Below are 18902 nucleotides of genomic sequence, written 5' to 3' on the forward strand. Positions count from 1 at the left end.
CTGCCTTGACTGGATTCCACCCTGACACACTTACACACACATACCCATACATGTGTGTGTGTGTAAGTGTGTAATAATTGACCCAAACAGACTCCGGAGACACTCTTATATGTGTGTTCTATGAATTAAAAAAAAAAAAAATGCTCTGATTTCCGTTGACTGAAAACACAATGTCTTTGTTGTTGTTTTTATTTTGGATGAAAAGTCTTCCTTTGGAACCGATGTCCACATCACACATGAGAACAGTGGACGTCGTGTATGTTCATTTGTATGATAACGCCGGTGATGTCATCATGATGTCAGAGCCGCCCGCTCGCTGTGGTGGTTTTGCCTCTGTTGGCATGTTATGTTTCACAAACCTTTTCTTTTTTTTTTGTTTTTTTCCCTTCTTTTCGTTTCTTTTCTTTTGTGTTTTTTTTGTTAAAATACCATTTCTGTTGTTGACTTCAATAAACATGCATTTGGGTTAATTCCACCTGGGTCGTTGTTGTTTCTTCTTCAAAGAAATATAACACGCATCAGTATGTCTAAAATCCTTAGTTGTCTGTGATGTCATATCCAGTAAACATGTTTTATTACAGCATAAATAATCAACAGGTCCTAAAAAGGCCTACTTTTTTAAAATTATTATTATTGTGTAGTCAGAGGTCATGTCCACCAGAGGGCAGTGCAACACAATAACTCAGTGTTTCAAACACTCACAAAAGGTCACTTGGTTGTAAAATGAAAAAGTGACTGACTTTAATTCCATTAAATGTGCTTTCATATTGGTGAGCGTCTTTCTCTTATTATTATTATTATTATTGCTAAAATAGGATTTGTCAGTGCCTCGTGATTCTTTCTTTCTTTCTTTCTTTCTTTCTTTCTTTCTTTCTTTCTTTCTTTCTTTCTTTCTTTCTCATCCTTCTATTATTGTTTCCACATGTTGATGCTGAGGAGGGACGGATGTTAATAATCAGCCCTGTGTTGCACATTTAGTCGACTAAGTACTGTACACAGCTGTGTGTGTGTGTGTGTGAGTGAGTATATACAGTGGTTTAGAGGACAACGTGTTAAAAGGTAAGAACCACATTTTGTCATGCAAACTTTAAAGAATTTAGAGCTTTATGACTTATTTAATCAATTCAATCAATCAAACCTATTTCATCACATGCCTTTATTTAATTAATGTATTTTTTTATTCCCAATTTTTATCGGTTTACCTCATTGCTCTTGCGCAGTCATAGTCTTCTTGGTTTTATTCTCTTTGACTTTAATTGACTGATGTTCTTTTTTGACTTTGTCTTGATTCTGTCCCTGTGCGTTTCCTGTTTTTGCTTTGCTTTAAAAACGTATATTATTATTCTTACTATTATTTTTATTATTATAACCATTGTTGAATCTATTGTTGTTTTTTACATTAAAAATCATAGTTGAAAGGGCTGCAAATAAGGATTATTTTCTGAATGGATTAAGCTCTACTTTATTTTCTCGATTGCTGTTTTCATTTATGTGGTTCTCTTTCAAAAATAACAATAATAATAATAATCTATATTTAAAAAAAAAAAAAAACATATAGGATAATAAATCATTTTATTGCCTCTCAAATATTTTCCATTAATTTTCAGGTTCAAAGTGCAGTTCTTGTTGCGGCCACTAGGGCGCCCTCCACCTCCTCATCCTCCTCTCTACGAAGTCCTAACGGAGCTTTGGAGCAGGAGGAAGAGGAGGAGGAGAGAGGGGGGGGGCACTGATTGGAGAGAGAGAGAGAGAGAGAGAGAGAGAGAGAGGTTCAGTCTTGTTTAAATGAGAATCCATAGGAGGTACAGAGAGAGGGAAAAGGGGACGCAGATTGAGAAATCAGGAGAGAGAGAATAATATGGCACAAAAGTAGAACCAGGCTTATTTTACGCACAGGAAAACCGGAGAACGACTTAAAGAAAGGAAAGAAGGAGAACGGGGGAGGAGAAAAAAAGAAGAAGAAGAAGAAGAAAGCAGCGGAATTCTTCCATTAATGTGTTTTCTCCTAATTTGTCCCCGTTTTCTCTCATGACTCAAAGAGGATTCCGGCTAAATCCAAGCAGGTCGAGAGGAATTGATGGTGTCTTTTCGGAGAAGCAGAGCCGAGGGGAGGAATCTGAATGCGCTCGGCTGAACCATGCCAGCTCTGTGGATCATAACTTTGGCTATCACTTTGAACCAAGGTGAGCGATGGTTTCATGCGTAAAGGTGAAAAAAAAAAAAAAAGTGGCAGCGCCACAAAGTTTCCTTTATCTTTCATCTCTCTCATCCTTTCTCTTTTTTTTTTTTTGCTGTTGTTGTTGTTGTTGACTATCTTCTATTTTCCGCTGCTGTGCGTCTCTGGCGCTTTTTGTGTTTTCTGTGCGTCTGGCACAGTGCGCGCACGCGTTTGCAAAAAATGTGTTGTGCTGTTATGGATTCGTGCCGCTCTGGACATCATCATTACAGCTCAGTGGCGCTGGAGAGTTACGGAGTGCTCGGGGTCTCTGATCCGCTGGGATTTAGAGTGTAGTAAACAAACAAACAAACAAACAAATAAACAAACAAACAACAGCCCAGACATTCATTTCTGTCTTCAGTTGCACGTCTAGGGCAGACAGATGTGCAGCAGCGTCTGCACGCGACATTGTTTGACGTGACCTTTGAAACGCATGAGGGGATAAATGTGGTTGACACATCACAAACGCAGTGTGGGTCAACGGAGGAGGCGTGCACGCGCACTTGCATTTATTTTCTTTTGCAAATACACACACACACACACACATATAGAGACACATGCACAGACACACACACACACGCACATTGCGCATAACCTGCCAGCAGGGGATGATAGATGAGACGAGGATGCTGTGCACAGTCTGGTCGCCCGGTTTTAACATGAGTCACACCGGATCAATTTCCAACGCACGCGTCCACGCACATGCGACACGCACGCGCATTGCATCAATTTGTGTCTATGTGTACATATATATATAGAGAGAGAGAGTGTGTGTGTGGAGTAAAGACATGTACCTTTTTAAAATGAAAAATGTGTGTGTGTGTGTGTGTGTGTGTGTGTGTGTGTGTGTGTGTGTGTGTGTGTGTGTGTGTGTGTGTGTGTGTGTGTGATGACCCAGTGCATCCTCCTCTTAGCATGCAAGCAGAGTCTCGCGTGCTCGTGCGCGCGCGGCCTCGCTGAAAAAAGCGTCCAGGTGCCAAGAAAAATTCATATTTTACCGTAAAGACGGAGACGTATTCACTGAACTGGAGAAGAACCCCATTACTAATATTAATGTCCCTGTTTATCGATCACCTTGATAGATTACCCCTCTCGCCCCCCCCCCCCCCCCTCCCCCTCCTCCTCCTGCTCTCTCTGTTTACACACACACACACACACACACACACACACACACACACACACACACACACACACACAGAGACAGACACACACACACACACACACAGATAGAGGCTACAGTAAGAGGCTGAGTGTGAGTTTGTGTTTGAGGACAATCACGGCTCGGAAGACAGAGGTGATGAATTGTTGTGGTCTGCAGCCTTGTGTGTGTGTGTGTGTGTGTGTGTGTGTGTGTGTGTGTGTGTGTGTGTGTGTGTGCGCGTGCCTGTCTCAGCACCTGGGTCTCCAGTGATGAACCACAGACTGTCCTCTGCACAGACAGACAGACTGGAGACCGCCTGAGTGGAATAACACAGGATTTAATATGATTATGGTTTTCAGACAATAAGAATGTAGAAAACAATGAGAAGGATCTTTTCAGAGGAACTCATTCATTCATTCATTCATTCATTCATTCATTCATTCATAGTCTACCGCTCATGTACAGCGGACGCTGAAGTCAATCCCAGCTGAGAGACAGTGTGGACAGGTCCATTACAAGACATAATATTACTGTTATGTTTCTGCTTCCACTGCCATTTTGTTTCTTATTTCGCTGCTTTGGCTCTTTTATTGTTTCTGATTATGGTTCATTCAGTTTGATTCTCAATCATCCCAAAAAAAAAAAAGAACAGAAGAGCAGAGGGCAGAGCAGAAACAGGTAGGAAAACGGTAGAAAACGCGAGAACAGTGAGAACAATGGAGCTCAGCAGAGGACAGACGGAACAGCAGACGGTAGTAAAGAACCGCAGAAAATGGGAGCATAGAACAGACATGGAACAAACATAGAACAGCAGAGAATAGACAGGGAACAGTCAGAACAGCAGAAAAGAAGATCATAGAACAGCAGAAAAGAACAGACATGGAACAGCAGACAGTAGTAAAGAGTAATGGAGAACAGCATAAAAGAAGATCACAGAACAGCAGAGAATGGAGACAAAACAGCAGACAGCAGAAAAGAACAGCGGAGAACAGACATAGAACAGCAGAGAACAGACATAGAACAGCAGAGAACAGACACAGAACAGAGACAGAACAACAGACAGCAGAGAACAGACATAGAACAGCAGATAACAGAAAAGAATAGCAGAGAACCGAGCAATAGAGAACAGCAGAGAATGGAGACAGCAGTACAGGATAGAACCTAACAGAAGAGGACAGAGTAGCAGTTAATGGAGACAGAACAGCAGAAAAGAACAGTAGAGGACAGACATAGAACAGACATAGAACATAACAGAAGAGTACAGATCAGCAGTGAATGGAGACAGAACAGCAGAGAAGACAGCAGCAGAAACAGAGCAGAGCAGAACCCTGATGAGTTCCTCCAGCTGAGCCGGTGTAAGCCTGTAAATGTGATCAGAGTGAATCCTTCCCTCACTTACAGCTGCTGCTGTCTAATGTGTGTTTAGCCTGTTTGGACTGTGCAGGTGTCTGTTGTCTGTTGTTTCTCTCTGCACTGACAGCACAGACTGTGTCTCTGAGCAGAGCTGATTTAGCGCTCGCCTCACAAACACAGGCCAACTACATCGCTGTGTGGTTGACCGCATGTCTGCGGGCTCCGGTGATCACCATACGGCCGTGTATGTGTTTATATATACAGCATATATATGTATATGTGTGTGTGTGTGTGTGTGTGGTGGGGGCTGATGTAGTGTTGCCAGTGTGATCCGACCAAACACTGCTCTGCCAGCTTTGGTCTAACCACAGACGAGGAACTCCCCGCTTCCCCGAGTTGATTCTTGAACAGCACTTTTGCTTGAGCTGAACTTTTTTTTTTGTTGCAGCCCCCGATCGTGCAAGCAAAGCAATTCTCGCTCTGCAAGCACCTGTTCTATCACACACACACACACACACACACACACACACACACACACACACACACACACACACACACATGGACATCTTCCTTTTTCTCTTTTTCTACCATCACGAGAACAGAGCGGAGGCTCAGATGAAAAGAGACAGAGCTAAAAGACAGAGAGACGGAGGCAGGAGGCAGACGAAGAAAGGAAGAGACAGCGGGGTTCGCTCCTAATCTGTTGACAAGAGGGGATGTTTGAGGATAAACAGAGGCGGAGCAGGAGCGCTCAGGAAGCTCACAGAGAGAAAGAGAACGGGGCCCCACTGCCCCCCCCCCCCTCACTGGCTGGAGCAGCTCAGCTGAACCATCAGCATGTGATGGTCTACGTTGGGTTCAGGAGGCTCTGAACAAACCTCAGAGGAGAGAAACTTTTTTGCCTCCAATCTCCGCCTTTTACCCCGGACTTTCAAATGTTGATGTAACGTAGAACACCGACACTATTTAGTACAACTTGAGTCAGTCTTTGAAGGGACAATATGTAGTATTTATGGGTTTATATAACCCAAAATCCACTTTTTTATACATATTATGTGCTCCTGCATTGTCTAGTCGCTGTATAATATTCTTTGTTTCATTTTCGTAGTGTTTCAAAAAGTCATGTAAAAATAACATGGTCGCGGGCCGCTACTGCATTGCCACGACGCCATGTTTCTACGGGAGCCTGTACAGAAAAACGCGAGAGAACAAATCAAGCGTCCCTTTACTTGTAGCGGAAGTCCCGCCTCCTCTCTCTCCGCTTCGTCTGCTACGGCCGCGGTAGCTCCGCCCTCTCCCTCGCCTCACGAACCTCATCTGCTGACACGGAGAAAGACGACGAGGACGACATTTGACCGGCTGAGGATACCGTAGCGCTCAGGGAAGGGAGGGGGTGAGCAGAGGAGCGGTTCTTTGTTGTAAATTTCAGCCTCTCCTCTAGATGGCACTATAGACTACTTACTTCACCTTTAAATGTTTGCTTGTAGATCCCTCTCCCAGACAGAGAATTGAAAGTTATAACTGCATTCGCGGGCATTTTAAGACCACAACACACATGTATGATTCACACACACATACACAAGATTTTTCCAGTAATGTCTAATTATTTTATCTGTACTATCTCATTTAGTTTGGTTATTGTATTTTTGTTTATATTATGTGTTAAAGTTGTATGTGAGTAAAATCACATGGCCTACTTTTAATTTGCACTTTCATATTCAAAGTGAAACACTACATATATATGAATGCTGGGCACGTTAACGGCGTCAACGTTAACGCACATTAACGCATGCCGCGTTTCCATGACGACTGACCGGAAAAAAGACGCGCGAGACGTCATGTTTGCGTGACTCCCGATTGTTAAAATGAGTCTCTAAAGTAACGCTTAGTTTTCAAAAACAGAGGCACACATACGCAGTAACACAGGTACGCTGCTTATTTGCAGACCGTTCCAGTTCGAGTGTAGGCGCGCTAACGGCGCTAACGGAGCTAACTGGTAAACGGTGCCTGCTGCGGCACTTAAACGTGACGGTCACATGCGTCTTTTTCCGGTCAGTCGTCACGGAAACGCGCCATGCGTTAACGTGCGTTAAGTGCCCAGCGCTAACATGTATTATGATTAACACTATTCAGATATATATAAATATATCTAAATTTCTTTCAAATGATAAAATATTTGTCCTCCCACACCTGATCACCAGGGGGCCCCCAAGCAGCCGCTTAGTTTGCTTATGTCTCGGGGCCGGCTCTGGCTAGCTCACTATTGTTGTTTTAAAATGCTAATGTTGCGCACATCGGAACTTGTGTTCGATCACATGATCGCGGTATAAGGTGTAACAGGAGCATGTGAGCATCATCTATTACATGTATGAATAACAAACCCGACCTGAAGTGCTTGAATACTGTGTGAATGTATTGACTGTGATGCTAATCCTTTAGCAACTAGCTGAGAGTTAGTACATCGTGCGCTCATTCAGCGACAGACTGATCCATATTAAATGTTAACAAAAAACAATAAAATAAACTAAACTAAACAATCTGGTCACATTTACTACACTCTTAGAAATAAAAGTGCTAAGTAGAACCATATAAGGTTCTTCGTCTTGCTCTCATAGAACTCTTTTTGGCCCCAGGTTTATAAAGGTTCCACCAAAAACCCTTTTAAAACCCTTTATTCAGGGAAAAGGTTTTTCAGAAGCAAATGGTTCCAGGTAGAACCTCAGCACTTCTAGAAAGACCCTTTTGTAACCCTTATTTCTATAAGTGTACAACAGTCACAGATTTCTATGCATACTGGAAAAAACAGATCATATTATACTCAGGATTAAAAGCTGCTTCATAAATGAGTTTGTTAGCGTTTGTGATCGTTCAAAGACAAAAAGAAACATTCCAGATGATTTCTTTGTGTCCCTGCACATTTAGAACACAGTGTTCCAGCGTGGGCTCTCACTCAGGACTTCTGCCGTTCCACATGACATTGTAATTAACAGCAAATTTACTGTTTATCTAATTACCATAAACTAAATAGACACTGACCTCTGGGCTTCCTGAAGGTCTCGAGCCTCGTGGTGGTTCTCTGCCAAAAAGGAAAAAAAAACAGCAGTGGACCAGAAGTGATGTAATGACATGTTGCTCTATGAGTATATATATATATATATATATATAAAGGAAGGATGATATTAATACAATTGCACCGATAACATTGTCAGTTAAACATCTTGGTGGATTTCCTCATTGGAAGCTCCACTGATGAGCATTTCTTGCATGAGCAGCCTCAGGACCAATCAAACCCCCAGCCTCGGCCATTAGTGCCACACTGTACTGATTGTGCCGTAAAAGCAAATATAAAAGGTTGACTGACTCTGTGTCTCTAATTGGTTGGTTAAAAAAAAAAAAACCCTCCAATGTGAAGCCTTGTACTCTCAAATGAAGATAATTAAGAATGACATGACGAGTGCAGTTTAAGAGCAGAGCAGAGGTACAAACAGCAATCATCCCAAAAGTATCTGACAGATATGACCATCATTATGACACAGGAGGCTTCATCTGAGGTACATCAATAATAATCATCAAAATAATCACCACAACTAGCTACAGCAATGTGTGTGTGGGTGTTCCACGTTTCCATAAGCACATGTGTACATGCCTGAGGGTTCCACTGATACTAGATGAGGTTCCGTGTGTTAAACGAATTTTTCCTTTACAGTAGCGGTGATTCCTCACCGTGTTTGTCGTCTCTTAGCGTTGACTTGTACGTGTGTGGGATTACTTTCGTAATCGATTAATCTGTGGATTATTTTCTCCATTTATCGATTAATTGGTCGGTCCATAAAATGTCAGAAAATGTCGATCGGTGTTTGTCAAACCTGGAAATGACGATGTTCTCGAACGTCTCGTTTTGTGCACAAGTGAAAATGATTCAGTGTTTATGATTTGTGGAGCAAAAGAAACGATGGAAATATTCACATTTAAGAAGCTAAAACAATCAGAAATCTTGTTTTAATCATTAAAAAAGCATCAAACGGACGATTCATTTAGTAATTAGTCGTGTCAGGAATCGACAAGTTGCGATGGGGTTGGAGGTTTAGATTGAGCGTGGCAACGAGCCGGTGGTGGGCGACGCCGTTGAGTCCATCGGCCCTAGGAGCGGGTACGACAGGGATATGGAGCTTTGGTGGGGGTTTTTTGGACGAGGGTTTCGGGGGGGGGGGGAAGCACTACTCCGAGTGAGGACGTAGCCCAGACTATAGCCGGATGGGAGAGATCTTAATCACTTTCTGTTGTGAACTTCAAATTCAAGGTTTTCAAGGACTGTTCATGTTACAGAGAAGTTGCTCATTGTCGTACAGCTGTGCTCCGAGCCCTGACGACTCCACTTTGACTTTATCGACGGATAAGTCGACCTGAAAAAATTAAAAGTCGTTAATGCTCTTCACTCTTAGAAATAAAAGTGCTAAATAGAACCATATAAGGTTCTTTGGCTTGTCCTCATAGGAGAACCCTTTTTGGCTCCGGGTAGAACCTTTTTATAAAGGTTCCACGTGGAACTCTTTTGGAGGGTTCCACCAAGAACCCTTTTAAAACCCTTTATTCAGAAAAGGGGTTTTAAAGGGTTCTTTGGATCAAAATGGTTCTTACTGGAACCATTAGTGTTACCAAGAATCCTCGAAAACCCTTTCTTTGGAAAAGGGTTTTTCAGAGGCAAATGGTTCCAGGAAGAACCTCATATTGACCGATATTTCTGACTCAACTCTCACCCCGGCTTCCCAACTGTCTTGTGATTGGCCAGTACCCGGAAATGACATATTTAGCACACCCGCTCTCAGAAGCACAGCTCCCCCCTCTGGAACGGTGGATGCACTGCTACTCATTATCAGAACATTGTTTTAACAATGTTTTAAAAATAGCTTCGTCACAACTCTTTGACCCAGAGTCAGAAGACACTGTCGCTCGTGAAACACCTCCACAACGGACGTTATTCTTCTTCTGCGGTTCAATGTACGCATCCGGATGTGCCCGGACTAGTGCCTGGAGCAGGAGGATCTGCTGTTCAGGAGAACCGCTGTTTATGTAACCGGACCGGGTTTTTTCCGAGATCTCGCTGAGCCTGAGATTAGCATAAAACACAGCGTTCTCAGCAGTGGCTGAACTGTTTGTTTTGAACCTTCAGGGCTTCGTAAACAAGGTAACGACGCAGATACACAGCAAGTAAAAGAACCCTTTTGGAAACCTTATTTCTAATAGTGTAGTGTGGGGTCTGAAACAGGTAGATGACTAAATCAAGGCCAAGATCAATGTCAAGGTCAGGGTCAATGTCAAGGTAACGTTATACCTAAACCAGCTTAGCACATGATGATAGTGACAGTGAATAATAGTGCTTCATACTAAAGGACAGGATCAAAAGAACAGTGTGAATACAAAGGATACAAAGGTTCCAATACAATACAGGATAACAATCAAAGCAAGATTAAACAACATAAAGACAAGACTGTGTGTCATTCTCTTCTCAAATTGATGTGATGTGGACACAGGTGGACATTAAAAGTCTGACCAGGCTTCAAAAGATTGAAGAGAATGTGCCGATCCTGACAGAAAACATTGTCTGGTATTAGACGTGACCCTCATCAATCTAGCCGATCTGTCGGTCTGAATAATGGAGGCCTGAGAAGGAGAGGAGGGAAGAGGGGAAAAAAGAACAAATATCAGCTCGTACAGGAGGCTGGACAAGAAGACGGAAGATGAAGCCAGGAGAGGCATTTCAAATGAGAGGGTAGAAGGTAACACAGGAGAGAGACGGGGGGAGAGAGGAATGAAATGTCAACGGGGAGAGGATGGAGAGACAGGAGTGAGGAGAAAGTGTCAAAAAAAAGGAGGTGAGATGTTGTGTTGTTGAGGAACAGGAGGATTTTATCTGTTGACGGGAGAGAAGTGTAGTTAAGGACGGATAAATGAAGGTGAATGAGAGGAGAAGGGAATTTAGTTGCTGTCAATAAAATCGCAATTAGATATTTTATCGAAATGGTGCAGGAGAGGAAGGAAGGAAGGAAGGAGGAAACAAAGGAGGAGAATGTAGATGAGAGGAGGAAAGAGGAAGAGATTGATGGGTATTCGGTGGAGGAGGAAGAGGTGTGAAGGAGTAAAGACAGAGGGAGGACATGCTAATGAGGAGGAGGTATAAAAGAAAGGGGGGGTGCAGGCGTGTGGATGAGGAGGAGGAGGAGGAGAGATTTATGTGTGGAGAGGGAGCAGAGGGAAGGAGCCAGGCCTGTTATGGATGGGGCTCTCCTGGGAGAGCAGCTCCTGGACTTCTCCAGGCATTTCCAGGCGTATTTCACCGGCCGCCACGAGAAGCTGCTGCACGCTGCAGTGCACAAAGCGCTGCCCCCCTCGCCCTCAGAGTCCTCAGCCCACCGAGGATAAATAAAGCCAGTGCATTTCACTGCATGTGTGTGTGTTCAATAAAAGTGATAAAAGGCTGGAAGTAACCCTTAGCTTTTGTGGGAGGGGGGGGGGAGAGGAGCGAGAAGCCAAAAACTGTCCGCCTTGACAAAGGATGTCAACAGGAATGGTTTTATGCTTCTCTCTCTCTCTCTCTCTCTCTCTCTCTCTCTCTCTCTCTCTCTCTCTCTCTCTCTCTCTCTCTCTCTCTGTGTGTCTGCACGTGTTTTCTCGCTCGCTTGCCCATGTCTGGGAGTCTCATGTGTGGAGGTGAGCGAGCGAGCGAGAGAGAGAGAGAGAGAGAGAAAACACTTGAATGGGCCTCCCACATAAAATCCATTCAGAGACATCTTGAGGAATAAGAATGAGAAATTGTCCGACGCAGTGAATCAAATCAATCTGATCCATTACAAGATGGCTATCAGAAGGTCTCCCCACACCCCCCCCCCACCCCCTTTCCCCCGTCTTAGCCTCGGATTATGCACACTGCTGCTGGGTAAGTGTGTGTGTGTGTGTGTGTGTGTGTGTGTGTGTGTGTGTGTGTGTGTGTGTGTGTGTGTGTGTGTGTGTGTGTGTGTGTGTGTGTGTGTGTGTGTGGAACAATTATTCAATACCGTACGCGGCACCCAGTAGCACGTAATCAATGAAAGAATTGCTCAGTTAACTCGTGATTACTCGAATGACAGATTGTTAAATTCAAAAGGGGCCGACGCGAACTTGCCGTTGCATCTGAAATAAACGCGAACTATAAAGTTTTGTTGCGACACACGACTGCCACACGTACCAGAGCGAACCAACAACTAAATACTAACGAGTGCATCATCCAACAGCATTTTCAGAACTCAGCAGATAATCCGACTCCTCACCCCCAGTCTCGCTCCATTTCTGATCCAGTCGTATGTTGTAGGCTGAATCTCAGTACTGATCGGTGTCATTGGCTTCATCCTCGGCTAGAAGGACTGAACAATGAACAATGCACAATGCAAAGCGGACATCTTGAGCCGAGGACACGCGACCACGACCTTCACAGTCGTTACTGATTCTGAAAAAGACTCGTTCCGAGGTCACACTAACCCGATTGGTTTCAGCAGATTTTATGACTGAAAGAACAAGGGAACTTTCTGCATGGAGTTTGCATGTTCTCCACGTGTGTGTGTGTGCGTGGGTTTTCTCCTGGTTCTCCGGCTTCCTCCCACAGTCCAAAAACGTACAGATTTGGGGATAAGGTAAATTGGTCACTCTAAATTGACCATAGAGAGTGAGAGTGAATGGTTGTTTGTCGCAATGTGTGGCCCTGGGATGGACTGGCGAACTGTGACCCACCTATCGCCCCATGTCAGCTGAGATAGGCACAGCACCACCACGATCCTCTGGTGGAGGATAAAGAGGTAGATAATGAATGGAATGACTAACTGAAAGACTGGGGGCTCATCACAGACGACATGATTTATCAAACCAACTGAAGCCAAATGAACGCGTCTTGCGAACTCTTGCGAGTTTTGATATCGCTGCTACTTCCTGTCGTCTTCTCCTTCTGATGCTTCCCGTGTCTCACCTTGTTAGCACTTGGGTCGGTAATCCCCTCAACAGAATTCTGCAGCAACTCAGCAATGTCAACTGTCCCCAACCAGTCCTGACCGGTGCAGACTCTGCCCAACTGTGAATCATGGGTAAAAAAAATCGTTTGTTGTCACCTGGTGTGACTGAAGCGAAATCAGAGTCTTGTCACATCTTTGCATTGATTTATTACAATTAGAGAATTAGTACTTTTTGCACACACATCACTTAGTGATAGTGAATTTGACCTCTGCAGTTGGCAGCACTTATCTGCACCCAGGGAGCAATAATACAGGGGATTGATTGGGTGCCTTGCTCAGGGGCTACCCCAGCCCTTGACCTGTCCTGGCATTTGAACCAGCGACTCCCTGGTTGCAAGCCCGGTTCCTTTCCTCTTGGCCATGGGCTGCCACACATTTAATGTGCAATGTCATCGTACAACAAATTTGAATTGAGTTCGATTTGAAAACCGTTGAGCTAATGCTACAGCTAACCAGCAACCAAAATCCCACCTCTGCTCCACCCTCACACGCCATTGCACAGCCACGTTTGCGATCTCGTTGTGAGAGAAAAAGCATTTGGTGTGAACACAAAGTCATTGTTTGCGTTGTGTTACCTACATCCTAATGCTAGAACTAACCGACAGCTTGAATCAGGGTCACTCGATCCCATTTTCCCTCCTTTTCTGATGCAACGTCCGGACACCACTGAAAGAACCTCAGCGGCAATCAGTCGTGCAATATTGCGTCGTACGGGATGTTTACTCGAGCAATTTGAGCGCATTTTTAACTTGAGCAGCTGAAGCAAACGACCCACATTTTGCATCTCCGCGTTGGCCAGTTCGTCTGGAACGCAATAACGTTTAAAATCCGAGTAAATTTGGATGGTTTGTGCCTCAAACTCCAGGATCTTTGTTTTGTTTCCTTCCTCACGCACACTAATTAGGACACTGATTTTGAAGCGCACAATCATTAGTATCTTAGCTCTTGGATTTGCGTGCTCAAGGTTCATTGATGCTCCAAAAAGATTGTAGAAGGTTGTGACATCAGCAGTAGCGACGCCGTCTTTTGTTGTTGAGTTTTCTTACCGACTCTCTCCTCAGAACGTCGTCCGTTTCATGCACATCTGAAAGCTCTCAGAAGACGAGCGCAGATATGAAGAACAATGAGAGCGCAGCATGGGGAGGAAGCCCACACGAGTGACGCGCAAATGATTCCACGGCGACAGCAGTGCTGCATTATTGTGATTCAAGTTGTTTGTTTCATCCTCGTATAAAACACGGTCGGCTCAAAGAAACTCTGCTAAGACGCCATAGCCAACTCAAACCAAAGCCTCTGTTAAAGGAAACATTTGTAATATTTTAATACCGCTTCTTTTGAAAAAAAAATCCAACGCACGACGTTCGTAATCCTAATTTTTCACACCCCACAGACTGAGCGTGCACTTAAATTAACACTTAGTGCCTTCTAATCTTCCTCAGAGACGATCCCCCCCCCCCCCCCCCAAACTTATTCCACTTATCAGAGACTGAACTTGTGCTGCTAAATGATTTCTTTGCACGGCAACGATTTTTTTAAGTTTCAAGATATCCCCCTTCATCCCCCCGTTTATTATTTCTGCTCCTTTGCCGGGGATTTTTTCGACGGTGATAAAAGAAGCAGCGGCGGGGTTTAAAAGATGGAGATGGACAACATGATTACAGATGATGAAAGCTGGTATCCATCACCACCCACTCTGTTTGTGTTTCCATCCTCCCCTCTTCTCGCTCTCTCTCTCTCTCTCTCTCCCCCTCCCTCCCTCCCTCTCCCTCCCTCGCTCTCCTCTTATGTTTTAATGTAAGTCGATAACTATCAGGAACTGATAACACCCTATGGGCTCTGCTCCGCTCCGCTTGGCGAGGCTTGATGAGGCGAGTCGAGGAGGAAAGGAGGGAGAGCTGGGTGAGGTGGTGATGCCGTGTGTCGGAGGGGAGGAGGGAGAGAGAGAGGGTTGGTGGTGACACTATCTCCCCTCGGTGAAAGCCTGATACGCTCGGGTGCAGGAGATAAGCTCGCAGCTCACAGCGGTGGCAGCAAAGTGAAGAGTGGGCAATCGCTTGTTTTCCATAATGGTGTCACAGGTGGATATTGTGTCAGGCTGGGGGATTTGCTTTTGCTCTTACACCGGACGTCAACATTGAGTCTTAGTGATTCATGACAGCGTGCACTAGACAACAACAGGAGGCTGTGATGAAAGCGGTTAAACAGAAATGAAGCCTTTGTTCTTTTTCCTCATCAGCCTGTGATTTCCTCAAAATGTCGTCCATGCAAAGAATTTTATGACAAAAATATATTCCCTTTGTCAGATTAACGTTGTCCAAGTGTGTGTGTGTGTGTGTGTGTGCTGTGCACATTCACAAAAAAGAAAAAAAGATGGGGCAAATGGGGGGGGGGGGAGGGGGGGAGCAAAGACGCAAAAGCATACGTGTTGTGGGGAGAGAGAGAAAAAGATAATTTCTTAGCTCTTCTTTTAAATAAGTCTGTTTCTATAGCAACCGTGCAACCAGCCACTGGAGAGAGAGAGAGAGAGAGAGAGTGGGGAAAGTGGGGGTGCACCGGAGAGAGACAGAAGGAGGGATAGAGTGAAAGAGAGAGTGTGTGTTACCATAGCAACGGAAGAAGAAGGAGGAGGAAAAATGACTTGGAGAAACTTAAAAAAAAAAAAAAAAAACATATAGGAGGAAAAAGGAAAAGGCAAGATAAGCAAAGAATGAGCGAATTTACAGCACTGCAGTGAACGGCCGTGTGAGTTAATTAAAAATGTGATTAATTACTCATTGGAAAAAAAACTATTATATCACTTTTATTGTAGAATTGAATAGTGGAGGCTAAGGATGCATATTCTCTCTAACGAGATAAGTTGAGGTGACTAACGGTGCAGAGAAGACGATCTTCTACACCAGTGATTCTCAAAACTTTTTTATACCGAGTACAACCTGAGAAAATACGGATATACTCTCCAAAGTAACATCATTATCACCAACGTTAAAATACAGTACAGTGGTGTAAATAGACTTTTCACATTACTTTTTGCCCTTACCCTGGGATATACAGTAGAACAGTATTTTTCTCCCAAGTACCAACAGAGGAAGCTTGTGTACCACAGGTGGTACATGTACCACAGTTTGAGAAACACGGGAGGTCTACACATTATTGTACAGAAGTTGAAGATCGTACTCAAAACCTGATCAGCTTAAGATCAGATAAGATTCAGCTCAGTTTAGATCTGTTTATTTATGTCTCTGTGTCTGGGAAGTGTAGCCGATGCACATAAGGTGTCTGAAACCTGTATTTTAGATGACTAGTGCAGTGCCCGTAGGACGTATGTACTCATACAGCGGTAGCTGAAGAAGGTTTTTCAGTTATGGTAATGCATGTTAAGAAACGTAAAGGCTAACAGAGGTTGCACAGTGTTTGTATCATGTTAGCCCTACGCTAATGCTAATCGTAGCCTCGCTAGCTCACCTTTGGAAAGAAGTAGCATGCTAATGCAAAAATAAATATGTCCTTGTGTATTGGTGAATGGACGCCTCGTCGTTTCAGTGTAACGCCGTGTTCTGCGGTGAACCGTGTGAAAATGTCTCACCCACAGTGAGGACAGCCTCTTCACTCCCACCTCCCCGCTCCAGACAGCGCAGCTACTGCTGATGAGCCGCTGCCTGTCTGGTGTAGCGTGATAAATCAGTGAAAATTAAAATTCCTCCAAAAAATTTGAAAATGAAGGATGCACACCATCGGGCCATGCTCAACTCATATCCAAAGTCTTAGAGCGATCTGACTAACGGTCAGCGAGATATGCCTGTGACAGACAGACAGACGCAACTTGCTTTATAGATAGATGTTACAGTGGAAACCAGATTTATCAGGTTTTCACACCTTAGATGAGGAATGTTTGCCCTATGATACAAAAACTTCTTGACAATCGCATATGAGTCAACTCTGCCCTGTAGAAATAGCACCAAATATACTTTGTTCAAAGATGTTAATTATAATGTTTTGTTTCTACACTAAACCAGACTGTAGCCGAGTGCTGAATGTTAATGACTAAACATAGTCATAAACACTTTAATTATATTTTTTAATGATAATATGGCACTGCAAAAGATACTTTTTGTTGTTGTCAGTGGTCAACGTTCTATATTTCCTCTTTATGTTGTAGTATAAAATGTAAGATTTAAGATTTGCTCTTGAAAATGATTTGTGTAAGGCAAGCATAATATCTGCAGGCTGAAAGACCTAATTTATAGGTGAAAAAGAAGGTTTCCAACTATTAATTTGAAATATATCCAGCAAAAACATAGTTCATAGATCTCTAAGGACCACTGAGGGTTTTATTTACGCCGTGAATGGGAGCTAAAAACAGAAGGAGTGACTGTAGACGCTTGAAGTAAGGCCTTGCCGTGATAACAGTGGGTCTGTCGGCCGCCTGATTGTCCATTCTCAGCTCCTGACCACACATGACCTCCATCTCTGTGTGGAGAGGGTGAGTGAGCTATCAGAAACACAGAGAGTGACACCGGGAGAGAGAGAGAGAGAGAGAGAGAGAGAGAGAGAGAGAGAGAGAGAGAGAGAGAGAGAGAGAGAGAGAGAGAGAGTGAGTGAGTGAGGAAGGGAGTGGATTGATTGAGAGTCCCACAGGTTCAGACAGCTCTGACCACAGAGGCCTTGATCTGTTTCCCTGAAAGCAGCGAAGCTACATGATGATCTGAAATAAGAGCCGACATGGGTCATGTCGGGGGAGAGTGACTGAATTCTTTAACCTAAACTGGTAATACGGTGTGTGTGTGTGTGTGTGTGTGTGTGAGTGTGTGTGTGTGTGTGTGTGTGTGTGTGTGTGTGTGTGTGTGTGTGTGTGTGTGTGTGTGTGTTGTTTCCTATATAAAATGTGTTCAGTGCCGCTTTTCTGAGCATGGGATTTTACAAACAAGCAAAACATGTCTTTACTGTGTTCAAAATCTATATTTCTAGTTTATCATTATCCATATTTACATACAATATACCAGCATGGTTGGCGTAGGGGTTAGCGCTTTTACTGGGTTGAGTTGAGTTGGCTTGGGTATGGCTTGGGGCTGGTTTTGGGTTGGGGTTGGGTTGGGGTTGGGGTTGGGGTTAGGTTGGGTTGGAGTTGGGGTCAGATTGGTCAGATTGGTTGGGGTTGGGGTTGGGGTTGGGTTGGGTTGGGTTGGTTGTGGTTGGGGTTGGTTTGGGGTTGGAGTTGGGTTGGGTTGGGTTGGGTTGGGTTGGGTTGGGTTGGGTTGGGGTTGGGGTTGGGGTTGGGTTGGGTTGGTTGGTTGGGTTGGGTTGGTTGGTTGGGGTTGGGGTTGGGTGCGCATGGACAGTGATGAACTAGATACTAGAAGATAGAAGATATAGAGATAGAGATAGAAGATACTGCAGAACCCAGACCTGCGTGTATACCAGTGTCCGCGATAAGTGAAGTGCACTTCGGCGTATGCAGCATGAGCACTTCAGACTGTTATGGCGCGTTTCCATTGTACAGTTCCAGCACTACAGGTTAGGGTTATGTCTATTCAACTTAACTTTACTACTCAGTTTGGTATCAGACACGTCGTTTTCCGTTACTTTGATTCCTTTGTCGGGCCGTCACGCTCGTGACTCGTCCAGTGACACTCTCTGACCAATCAGTTGCCGGCAATCTGTCGACGTCAAGCCGAGTAGTGCTAAAACTGTATAATGGAAACGCGCCATTGCACACAAACACTCTCACTCTTTCTCCTCCAGTCTGTGCTGGCTTACCTTCACCTGCGCACCGATCATTAATCATTAGATTAATCAGCTCCACATGACTCTCTGTGCTTCACACTATAGCAGTCTTTTGAATATCGTCTCACACTCAACATTTGGCGAAGAGAGTGATCTATTTTTTACGTCAGAAGTGATGTAAAATGGATAGCAACACTCGAGAAGTGAGATGGTTGCAGCTCCTTGGAGTATGGTTGACCTTGCCAAGAAGGTTTCAGAAGTAGCTTCTACTGCGAAACTGGGTAGCGGAGGTGTCGTGTGGTGCTAATAATTGTGGTGCATAGTTCAATCTTGCCACATGTAACGACTTCACTAATACGACTGACCCCTTTCCTATTGCCCGTGCGTGTTAACACGTGTTGGTGGCGACACATGTTTCAAAGTCATTACCTGA

General features: G+C 44.2%; 1 protein-coding gene across 2 annotated transcripts in view; it reads left to right on the top strand.

Annotated features, from left to right (window-relative positions):
* Nucleotides 1-2137: 2137 nt before the first annotated feature.
* The window catches only part of kirrel1b (kirre like nephrin family adhesion molecule 1b), a gene marked incomplete at both ends in the record, with an annotated part of 99950 nt that continues 83185 nt past the window's right edge, over nt 2138-18902 (top strand). For both annotated transcript variants that reach the window (XM_083890015.1, XM_083890016.1), the window contains one exon: nt 2138-2183. In XM_083890015.1, coding sequence (XP_083746141.1) covers nt 2138-2183 — 46 coding nt within the window. The remainder of the gene's footprint in view (nt 2184-18902) is intronic.

Source organism: Microchirus variegatus, assembly GCF_963457635.1.
Source record: "Microchirus variegatus genome assembly, chromosome: 5".
NCBI lineage: Eukaryota > Metazoa > Chordata > Actinopteri > Pleuronectiformes > Soleidae > Microchirus > Microchirus variegatus.